This window comes from Cebus imitator, unplaced genomic scaffold, assembly GCF_001604975.1.
Source record: "Cebus imitator isolate Cc_AM_T3 unplaced genomic scaffold, Cebus_imitator-1.0 Scaffold59, whole genome shotgun sequence".
In the NCBI taxonomy this organism is placed as follows: domain Eukaryota; kingdom Metazoa; phylum Chordata; class Mammalia; order Primates; family Cebidae; genus Cebus; species Cebus imitator.
Genome location: NW_016107374.1, coordinates 5,666,507 through 5,677,737, shown reverse-complemented (window position 1 = coordinate 5,677,737; position 11,231 = coordinate 5,666,507). Strand labels below are relative to the sequence as shown.

General features: G+C 43.9%; 1 protein-coding gene across 2 annotated transcripts in view; it reads right to left on the bottom strand.

Moving 5' to 3' along the window:
* The window catches only part of RNFT2 (ring finger protein, transmembrane 2), a 120,783-nt gene that overhangs the window by 96,162 nt on the left and 13,390 nt on the right, over nt 1-11,231 (bottom strand). For both annotated transcript variants that reach the window (XM_017529531.2, XM_017529530.2), the window contains exon 5: nt 8,048-8,124. In XM_017529531.2, the coding sequence (XP_017385020.1) occupies nt 8,048-8,124 (77 nt within the window). The remainder of the gene's footprint in view (nt 1-8,047; nt 8,125-11,231) is intronic.

Here is an 11,231-nt window from a genome sequence, read left to right as displayed (position 1 = left end):
CTGGAGTATGGTGGCGTGATCTAGGCTCACTGCAGACTCTGTCTTCCTGATTCAAATGATTCTCATGCCTCAGCCTCCCAAGTGGTTAGGGTTATAGGCATGAACCATCACAACGGGCCTGGCTGCACTGCTCCATTCAGTCCTTTCAACAGGTCTGCGAATTGGTGCCACCAGGCTCTTTTCCAGAGGCGGCGCCTGAGTCTGAGATCACCAAGGTAACCTATTTGAGGGTCTGCAGGGGGATGGAGGAGCAGGGATTTGAACCTGGGATGAGCACAGGCTCAACTACCTGGATGCAAGTCATGATGGAACTGGCTGTGTGACCTCAGGCAAGGAACCCAGTGTCTCTGAGCCACTCTTTCCTCGGTGGGAAAATGACAAAAGAATAATTTTGTTTCCCTCCCAGGTTGCTGGGATGAACCTGCTGAGATGAGCAATGGGCTCAGCACTGTGCCAGGCACGCAATTAGAGCTCAGCAGACACAGGACATTCAGGAGGATGGTGGTGAAGCTCTATGACTACCCAGCAGCGTAAGAGGGATGGTCATAAGCACGAGGGTGGAATGCAAGTAACCTAATGGGGCCGGGCACAGAGGCCCACACCTGTAATCCCAGCACTTTCAGAGGCCAAGGCATGAGGATCACCTGAGGTGAGGAGTTCGAGACCAGCCTGGCCAATGTGGTGAAACCCCGTCTCTACTAAAAATACAAAAAATTAGCCGGGTATAGTGGTGTGTGTCTGTAGTTCCAGCTACTGGGGAGACTGAGGCAGCAGAATTGCTTAAACCTGGGAGGCAGAGGTTGCAGTGAGCCAAGATCATGCCACTGCACTCCAGCCTGGGCAACAGAGCAAGACTCCATCCCAAACAAAACAAAACAAAACACCAAAAAACGAAAGTGAGCTAATGAGCTGAATGTCTGCAGGGTAAAGGGACTGGGTCAGGGGCACGGAAGAGATGCGGCTGTTGGAGAGAAGAAAGGAACATGCAGGGATCTACCTGGGGGTGGTAGGCAGAAGAATGGCCTCTCTGGAGGCTGAGGTAGGAGGATCACTTGAGCCCAGGAGTTGGAGGCTGCCATGAGCTATGGTCATGCCACTGCACTCTAACCTGGGTGCCAGAGTGAGAATCTGTCTCTAAAAATTACAAAATAAAAGAGTAAAAGAAGAGGTTTTAGAGAGATCATGGCGGACGGGAGGCAGAGCTAGATTGACGCTCCAGACAGAGCAGCGTATGGAAGCTCGCATTGTGAATTTTAGCTCTAGATCAACTGCAAAAACAAACCAGCAATCTGAAGAGGACCCACAGCCTCTCTGAAAGAAGCGTACTGCTCCTGCAGGACCCAGGGGGGCCCCCCAAAGCTGTGAGTGCCCCAATTGCGGAAGTGGGAAAGGGGGACCCTCCTCTCCCGAGCACTCACCCCCAGTGGAGAAGCTGAAGGGCTGTTTGCGGAGAGGTTTCCGACTTTACCTGGCGCTGGGTCAGTTTGGAGAGCGAGTGAAATGCAGGGTAGAGGAAGCAGGAGAAGGGCCCTGGGAGGTCGCTGGGTCCCCGAGCAGCCCATTCCCCGCTGGCACCACAGAGATCCAACGGGAGGGTAAGGGGTATAACTCCACAGGGAGAAGCAAGTCTCTAGCTGAACTCTGTAACAATTTGAACAGGGTAAGGAGCCTCCTGGCCAGAACTCTCGGGAGGACGCGAATCCGGTGTGCAGACTCCACAGGTGCGGGAAGAACTAAGCCCTTTTCTTTGGCAGCTGGGAGGTGGACAGCCTGGGGCAGGTTTTCAAGCCCCTATCGCCCTCCACCTGGAAACAGTCTGGGGGCTGTTGCGGGGGCACGTGGGAGTGAGACTGGCCCTTCGGTCTGCCTGGGAGCTGGGCGAGGCCCGTGGCTGCCGGCTTTCCCCCACTTCCGGACGACCTACGTGACTCAGCAGAGGCAGCCATAATCCTCCTTGGTACACAACTCCAGTGACCTGGGAATCTCACCCCATCCCCCACAGCAAAGACCGCCGAGCCCCACCCCCACCTGATGGTCCTTCTTGCCCACCCTGGTAGCAGAAGACAAAGGGCACATAAACTTGGGAGTTCTAGGGTGCCCCGCAGGTTCCTCTCCACACTACCACAGCTGAGGCTCTCTGGAAAGCGCCACCTCCTGGCAGGAGGCCAACCAACACAAAAATAGACCATTAAACCACCAAAGCTAACAATCCTCAACGGAGTCCGGGGCACCCTCTGCCACCTCCATGGGAACAGGCACTGGTATCCACAGCTGAGAGACCCATAGATGGTTCACATCACAGGACTCTGTGCAGACAACCTTCAGTACCAGCCAGGAGCCAGGTAGACTTACTGGGTGGCTCGACCCAGAAGACAATCACTGCAGTTGGGCTCACAGGAAGCCACATCCACAGGAAAAGGGGGAGGGTACTACAATGAGGGAACACCCCATGGGACAAAAGAATCTGAATAACAGCCTTCAACCTTAGACCTTCCCTCTGACAGAGCCTACCCAAAAGAGAAGGAACCAGAAAACCAACCCCAGTAATATGACAAAACAAGGCTCTTCAACACCCCACAAAAATCACGCTAGTTCACCAGCAATGGATCCAAGCAAGAAAAAAAAATCCCTGATTTACCTGAAAAAGACTTCAGCCGGCTAGTTATTAAGCTTATCAGGGAGGGACCAGAGAAAGGCAAAGCCCAATGCAATGAAATCCAAAATATGATACGAGAAGTGAAGGGAGAAATATTCAAGGAAGTAGATAGCTTAAAGAAAAAAACAATAAAAAATTCAGGAAACTTTGGACACACTTTTAGAAATGTGAAATGTTCTGGAAAGTCTCAGGAATAGAATTGAACAAGTAGAATAAAGAACTTCAGAGCTTGAAGACAAGGTCTTTGAATTAACCCAATCCAACAAAGACAAAGAAAAATAAGAAAATATGAACAAAGCCTCCAAGAAGTCTGGGATTATATTAAATGACCAAACCTAAGAATAATCAGTCAGTGTTCCTGAAGAAGAGAATTCTGAAAATTTGGAAATATTTGGGGGAATAATAGAGGAAAACTTCCCTGGCCTTGCTAGAGACCTAGACATCCAAATACAAGCAGCACAAAAAACACCTGGGAAATTCATTGCAAAATGATCTTTGCCTAGGCACACTGTCATCGGGTTATCCAAAGTTAAGACAAAAGAAAGTATCTTAAGAGCTGTGAGACAGAAGTACCAGGTAACCTATAAAGGAAAATCTATCAGATTAACAGCAGATTTCTCAGCAGAAACCCTACAAGCTAAAAAAGATTGGGGCCCTATCTTCAGCCTCCTCAAAACAATTACTAGCCAAGAATTTTGTATCCAGTGAAACTAATAGCCATATATGAAGGAAAGATACAGTCTTTTTTAGACAAACAAATGTTGAGAGAATTTCCTATTGCCAAGTCAGCACTACAAGAACTGCTAAAAGGAGCTCTAAATCTTGAAACAAATCCTGGAAACACATCAAAACAGAACCTCTTTAAAGCATACATCACACAGGACCATAAAACAAAAATGTAAGTTAAAAACCAAAAACAAAAAATGAAAAAACCAAAGTACACAGGCAACAAAGAGCATAATGAATGCAATGGTACCTCACATTTCAATACTAACACTGAATGTAAATGGACAAAATTCTCCACTTAAAAGACACAGAACTGCAGAATAGATAAGAACTCACCAACCAACCAACTGCTGCTTTCAGGAGACTCATCCTGCGCACAAGGACTCACATAAAGTAAAGGGGTACGAAAGGCATTTCATGCAAATGAACACCAAAAGGGAGCAGGGGTAGCTATCCTTATGTCAGAAAAAACTAACTTCAAAGCAGCAGTGGTTTAAAAAGACAAAGAGGAATATTATATAATGGTAAAAGGCCTTGTTCGGAAAATACCACAATTCTAAACATATATGCACCTAACACTGGAGCTTCCAAATTTATAAAACAATTACTAATAGACCTCAGAAATGAGATAGAAAGCAACACAATAATAGTGGAGGACTTCAATACTCCACTGATAGCACTAGACAGGTCGTCAAGACAGAAAGGCAACAAACAAACAATGGATTTAAATTATACCTTGGAGGCTGGGCGCGATGGCTCATGCTTATAATCCCAGCATTTTGGGAGGTGGAGGCGGGCAGATCATGAGGTAAGGAGTTCAAGACCAGCCTAGCCAACACAGTGAAACCCTGTTTCTACTAAAAATACAAAAATTAGCAGGACTTAGTGGCGGGCACCTATAATCCCAGCTATTTGGGAGGCTGAGGCAGGAGAATTGCTTGAACCCCAGAGGCAAGGTTGCAGTGAGCCGAGATCTCACCATTGCTCTCCAGCCTGGGCAACAAAAGTGAAACCCCGGTCTCAAAATAAATAAATAAAAATATAAACATAAATAAATAAAAATAAATTATACCTTGGAACGAATGGACTAAACAGACATATACAAAACATTTCATCCGACAACCACAAAATACACATTCTATTCAACAGTGCATGGAACTTTCTCCAAGATAGACCATATGATAGGCCACAAAACGAGCCTCAATAAATTTAAGAAAACTGAAATTATATCAAGTATTCTCTCAGACCACAGTGGAATAAAACTGGAAATCAACTCCAAAGGAACCTTCAAAACCATGCAAATACATGGAAATTAAATAGCCTGCTCTTGACTGAGCACTGGGTCAAAAGCGACATCAAGATGGAAATTAAAAAATTCTTCGAACTGAAAGACAATAATGACACAACCTATCACAACCTGTGGGATACAGCAAAGGCAGTGCTAAGAGGAGAGTTCAGAGCCCTAAATGCCTACATCAAAAAGACTGAAAGAGCACAAACTGACACTGTAAGGTCACGCCTCAAGGAACTAGTGGAACAAGAACAAACCAAACCCAAACCCAGCAGAAGAAAGGAAATAACCAAGAGCGGAGCAGGACGAAATAAAATCGAAACAGAAAAACAATTCAAAAGATAAATGAAACAATAAGCTGGTTCTTTGAAAAGATAAATAAAACTGATAGACCATTGGCAAGATTAACCAGGAAAAGAAAACAGAAAATCCAAATAACCTCACTAAAAAAACAAAAAAGGAGATTTATCAACTGACACCACTGAAATACAAAAGGTCATTCAAGGCTGCTATGAACACCTTTACACACCTGAACTAGAAAACCTAGAAGAGATGGATAAATTCCTGGAAAAATACAACCCTCCTAGCTTAAATTAGGAAGAATTAGATATCCTAAACAGACAAATAACAAGCAGCAAGATTGAAATGGTAATTTAAAAAATACCAACAACAAAAAAAGTCCAGGACCAGACAGATTCACAGCAGAATTCTACCAGACATTCAGAAAACTGGTACCAATCCTTTTAACATTATTCCACAAGATAGAGAAAGAAGGACCCCTCCCTAATTCATTCTATGAAGCCAGCATCACCTTAATACCAAAACCAGGAAAGGACATAACCAAAACGGAAAACCACAGACCAATAAATATCCTTGATGAATATAGATGCTAAAATGCATAACAAAATACTAGCTAACCAAATCCAACAACATATCAAAAAGATAATCCACCATGCTCAAGTAGGTTTCATATCACGGATGCAGGGATGGCTTAACGTGCACAAGTCAATAAATGTGATACGCCACATAAACAGAATTAAAAACAAAAATCACATGATCATTTCAATAGATGCAGAAAAAGCATTCGACAAAATCCAGCGTCGCTTTATGATTAAAAATCTATGCAAAATTGGCATAGAAGGGACATACCTTAGTATAATAAAAGCCATCTATGATAAATCCACAGCCAACATAAAACCAGGTTTTGGCCGGGCATGGTGGCTCACACCTATAATCCCAGCACTTAACGGAGGCCAAGGAGGGCAGATCACCTGAGGCTGGGAGTTCAAAACCAGACTGACCAACATGGAGAAACCTCATCTCTACTAAAAATACAAAATTAGCCAGGTATGGTGGCACATGTCTGTAATCCCAGCTACTCTGGAGGCTGAGGCAGGAGACTCACTTGAACCCTGGAGGTGGAGCTTGCAGGGAGCTGAGATCATGCCATTACACTCCAGCCTGGGCAACAAGAGCAAAACTCTGTCTCAAAAAACAAACAAAAACAAAAACACAAAGTTTCCAGATACAAGATTAATGTACACAAATCAGTAGCTCTTCTATATACCAACAGTGACCAGGTGGAAAATCAAATCAAGAAGAACTCAACTCCTTTTACAATAGCTGCAAGAAAGAAAAAAAACCTTAGAAATATACCTAACTAAGGAGTCAAAAAACCTCTACAAGGAAAACTATAAAACATTGCTGAAAGAAATCAGAGATGACATGAACAAATGGAAACACATCCCATGCTCATGAATGGGTAGAATCAATATTGTGAAGATGACCATACTGCCAAAAGCAATCTACAAATTCAATGCAATTCCCATCAAAATACCACCATCATTCTTCACAGAATTAGAAAAAATAATTCTAAAATTCACATGGAACCAAAAAAGAACCACATGACCAAAGCAAGACTAAGCAAAAAGAACAAATCTGGAGGCATCACACTACCTGATTTCAAACTATACTATAAAGCCATAGTCACCAAAACAGCATGATACTGGTATAAAAATAGGGACATAGACCATTAGAACAGAATAGAGAACCCAGAAATAAACCAAATACTTACAGCTAACTGACCATAACAAAAACATAAAGTAGGGAAATGGTACTCTTTTCAATAAATGGTGCTGGGATAATTGACTAGGCGCCTGTAGGGTAATGAAACTGGGTCCTCATCTCTCACCTTGTACAAAAATCAACTCAAGATGGATTAAGGATTTAAACCTAAGACTTGACACTATAAAAATTCTAGAAGGTAACATTGGAAAAACCCTTCTAGACATTGGCTTAGGCAAGGAATTTCATGACCACGAACCCAAAAGCAAATGCAATAAAAACAAAGATAAATTGCTGGGAGCTAATTAAACTAAAGAGCCTTTGCACGGCAAAAGGAACAGTCAATAGAGTAAACAGACCACCCACAGAGTGGGAGAAACCTTCACAATCTGTACACCTGACAAAGGACTAATATCCAGAATCTACAACGGAATCCAACAAATCAGTAAGAAAAAAACAATCCCATCAACAAGTGGGCTAAGGACATGAATAGACAATTCTCAAAAGAAGATATACAAATGGCCAAAAAAAAAGACATGAAAAAATGCTCAACATCACTAATAACCATGGAAATGCAAATCAAAACCACAATGTGATATCACCTCACTCCTGCAAGAGTGGCCATCATCAAAAAATCAAAAAACAATAGATGCTAGCGTGGATGAGGTGAAGGGAACACTTCTACACTGCTGGTGGGAATGGAAACCAGTACAGTCACTGTGGAAAACGGTGTGGAGATTTCTTAAAGAACTAAAAGAAGAACTAGCGTTTGATCCAGTAATCCCACTACTGGGTATCTACCCAGAGGAAAAGAAGTCATTATTCCAAAAAGATACTTGTACATGCATATTTATAGCAGCACAATTCACAGGTGCAAAATCGTGGAACCAACCCAAATGCCCATCAATCAATGAGTGAATAAAGAAACTGTGTGTGTGTGTGTGTGTGTGTGTGTGTGTATATATATTTGTATATATATATATATATATATATATATATATATATATATATATATATATATATATATATATATATATATCTAATGGAATACTACACAGCCATAAAAAGGAATGAATTCACAGCATTTGCAGTGACCTGGATGAGATTGGAAACTATTCTTCTAAGTGAAGTAACTCAGGAATGGAAAACCAACCATCGTATGTTCTCACTGCCATGAGGGAGCTAAGCTATCAGGATGCAAAGGCATAAAAATGATACAATGGATGTTGGAGACTTGGGGGGAAGACTGCGCCTGGCCTGTGGCTATTTGTTGCAGCAGCCACTGGAGACTAGGTTGCCAGGTGACTCACCTTCAGAGAGACCTGTTCTCGGAGCGTGGAGTTGGCATAGGCGAAGGTGCTGGCCATCCCGATGCACACAGCGATGCCTGCAGGACAGAGGAGGGCTTGACATCACCCACTTAGACTCATCAGGCCTAGCCCAGGGTGCTGAGCAACGTGGGGGAAAAGACACATCCCTGGTCCCTTTAGAGTTAAAAATCCTGCTTCTAGGGGATTTGCCATCTAAATCGCTGGGAATTTTGAGCCGTTCTGACTTAGGGACAGGATTAGGTCCCTGTGGGGATACTATAGCACCAGATCAGCACTGTGCAGTCTGGTAAGGCCTGGGTTCAAATCCCAGCTCTGCCCTTCCTCTCTGTGTGAGCTTGGCACCTCTCTAAGCCCCAGTTTCCTCAGGTGTAAAATGGACAGAGCAATAACATTACTTACACCTCATGGAAAGCTTCTAGATCATAATCCTTAGCAGTTAGTAAATGATGCCTCTTATTATATCTACTTTCAAAAAGAATCTGATTGATAGAATCAGATAGAATTTGTGATAAAAGCACACACTGAAAAAACTCACAGCTGGGTGCCGTGGCTCATGCCTGTAATCCCAGCACTTTGGGAGGCCGAGGTGGGTAGATCACTTCAGGCCAAGAGTTTGAGACGAGCCTGGCCAACATGGCGAAATCACATCTCTACTAAAAATACAAAAATTAGCCGGACATGGTGGCGAACACCTGTAGTCGCAGCTACTCAGGAGGCTGAGGAACAAGAATTGCTTGAACCCAGGATGGAGAGACTGCAGTGAGTTGAGATCACACCAGTGCACTCCAGCCTGGGCAACAGGCAAGACTCTCTCAAAAAAAAGAAAAAAAAAGAAAAAACTCACAGCACTATAAGGAATTCAAGTTTAATGTTCAATGAGAAAAAAAATCCCAGCTAACAGACAAACCTGACTCAGGCAGATGGGAGAACGGAATTGAATTTTCTTCCACCAGACATTTAATTGCCGCTGTTTGCCAAGCTACAATCTTGGAATTCTTCCGGAACAATGATTTTTGAGTCCTGCTTTTTGTTATTTGCAGACAGGATTCCTTTCACCTGATGCACTTACTTGTTTTTTTTTTGTTTTTCTGAGACACTGTCTCACTTTGTCGCCCAGGCTGGAGTGCAGTGGTGCAATCTCAGCTCACTGCAACCTCTACCCACTGGGTTCAAGTGATTCTGGTGTCTCAGCCTCCTGAATAGCTGGGATTACAGGTGTGCACCACCACGCCCAGCTAATTTTTTAATTATTAGTAGAGATGGGGTTTCACCATGTTGGCCACGCTGGTCTCAAACTCCTGACCTCAAGTGATTCACCTACCTCGGCCTCCGAAAGTGCTGGAATTATAGGGGTGAGCCACCGTGCCCAGCCTTACTTGCTCTTTTAATAGGTATGTACACTCCAGGTATTTTTCCAGATCTACTGTGTTTCTTCCCTTAAAACATATAAAGCAAGAATGAGTGGCCCCGTAATCCTTTTTTCTACCCTTCTCTTTGATTAAAAAACAAAAAAACCTGCCAAGTGAAAAAGAAAATGACCATACTCACAAAACAAAACTTAGCTGTGATTTTGCCAGAATTCAGGGTAACGGGGAACATGCCAGCTTTCGCTTATAGGAACAGAAAGGGAGGGCTGATAGGGAAGCACTCAGCAAGGAAGGGAGAGGAATCTGAGCGAGCTGTCACTCATCAGAGAGAAGAAAATAAGAAATAAAGAATGGTCTCACCTCCTCTCGAGGCTCTCTCTCTCTTTATTTTTGGTAGAGATAGGCTCTCACTATGTTTCCCAGGCTGGTCTTGAACTCGCGGCCTTGAGCAATATTCCCACCTCGGCCTCGAAACTGTTGGGATTACAGGCATGAGCCAACCCACCTGACAATATTTTCTCATGGAAAGTGGTAGGCCACAAGATAATTCTTACCATCACTTCTACTGCAGAGCTAAAACAACAGCCTATAGACTGGCCAGGGCACAGCAACACCATGATCTAATAAGTAAGCCGGGCGCGGTGGCTCATGCCTGTAATCCCAGCCATCTAAAATAATAGCATGAGCTGTTAATTCATTCCTTTTAGGAGGCTGAGGTAGGTGGACCACTTGAGGTTAGGAGTTCGAGACCAGCCTGGCCAACATGGCAAAACCCCATCTCTACTAAAAATTTAAAAAAATTAGCCAGGTGTGGTGGTGGGTGCCTATAATCCCAGCTACTCAAGAGGCTGAGACACAAGAATCGCTTGAACCTCGGGGCGGAGGTTTGCATTGAGCTGATATCGCACCATTGCACTCCATCCTGGTGACAGAGCAAGACTCAGTCTCAAATAAACAAACAAACAAAAGTCCAATAAATAACATTAATAATAACAATGACAGCATACTAGGCTGGGCACAATGGCTCGTGCCTGTAATCTCAGCATTCTGGGAGGCTGAGGCAGGCAGATCACCTGAGGTCAGGAGTTTGAGACCAGCTGGCAAACATGGTGAAACCCCGTCTGTACCAAAAAATACAAAAATTAGCTGGGCATGGTGGTGGGTGCCTGTAATCCTAGCTACTCAAGAGAGGGAGGAGAATTGCTGGAACCCAGAAGGCAGAGGATGCGGTGAGCCGAGGTCACGCCGTTGCACTCCAGCCTGGGCAACAAGAGTGAAACTCCATCTCAAAACAAACAAACAAACAAACCACAGTTATACCAGAGGCCAATTTATTGACTGTTGAGTATGTGTCAGATAGGAAACTAAGCACTTTAGGAATCATTATCTTATTCCCTAATAACAACAATAGGTAGTATTTATTCATCACTTGCTGTGTGCCAGGCTCTATGTTAAGTATTTCAATGTATGTTAATAATGCATATAACAGGCCAGGCAGCGGCTCACACCTGTAATCCCAGCACTTTAGGAGGCCAAGGAGGGAGGATTGCTTGAGCCCAGGAATTTGAGACCAGCCTGGGCAATATAGTGAGACTTCTACTCCACACAAAAATTTAAAATTTAGCAGGGCATGGTGGCACACGCCTATGGTCCCAGCTACTCAGGAGGCTGAGGTGGGAGGATCGCTTGAACCTGGGAGGCGACGGTTGCAGTGAGCTGAGACTGCACCACTGCACTCTAGCCTGGGCGAAAGAGTAAGACCCAGTCTCTCTCTCTCTCTCTCTCTTTCTCTTTCT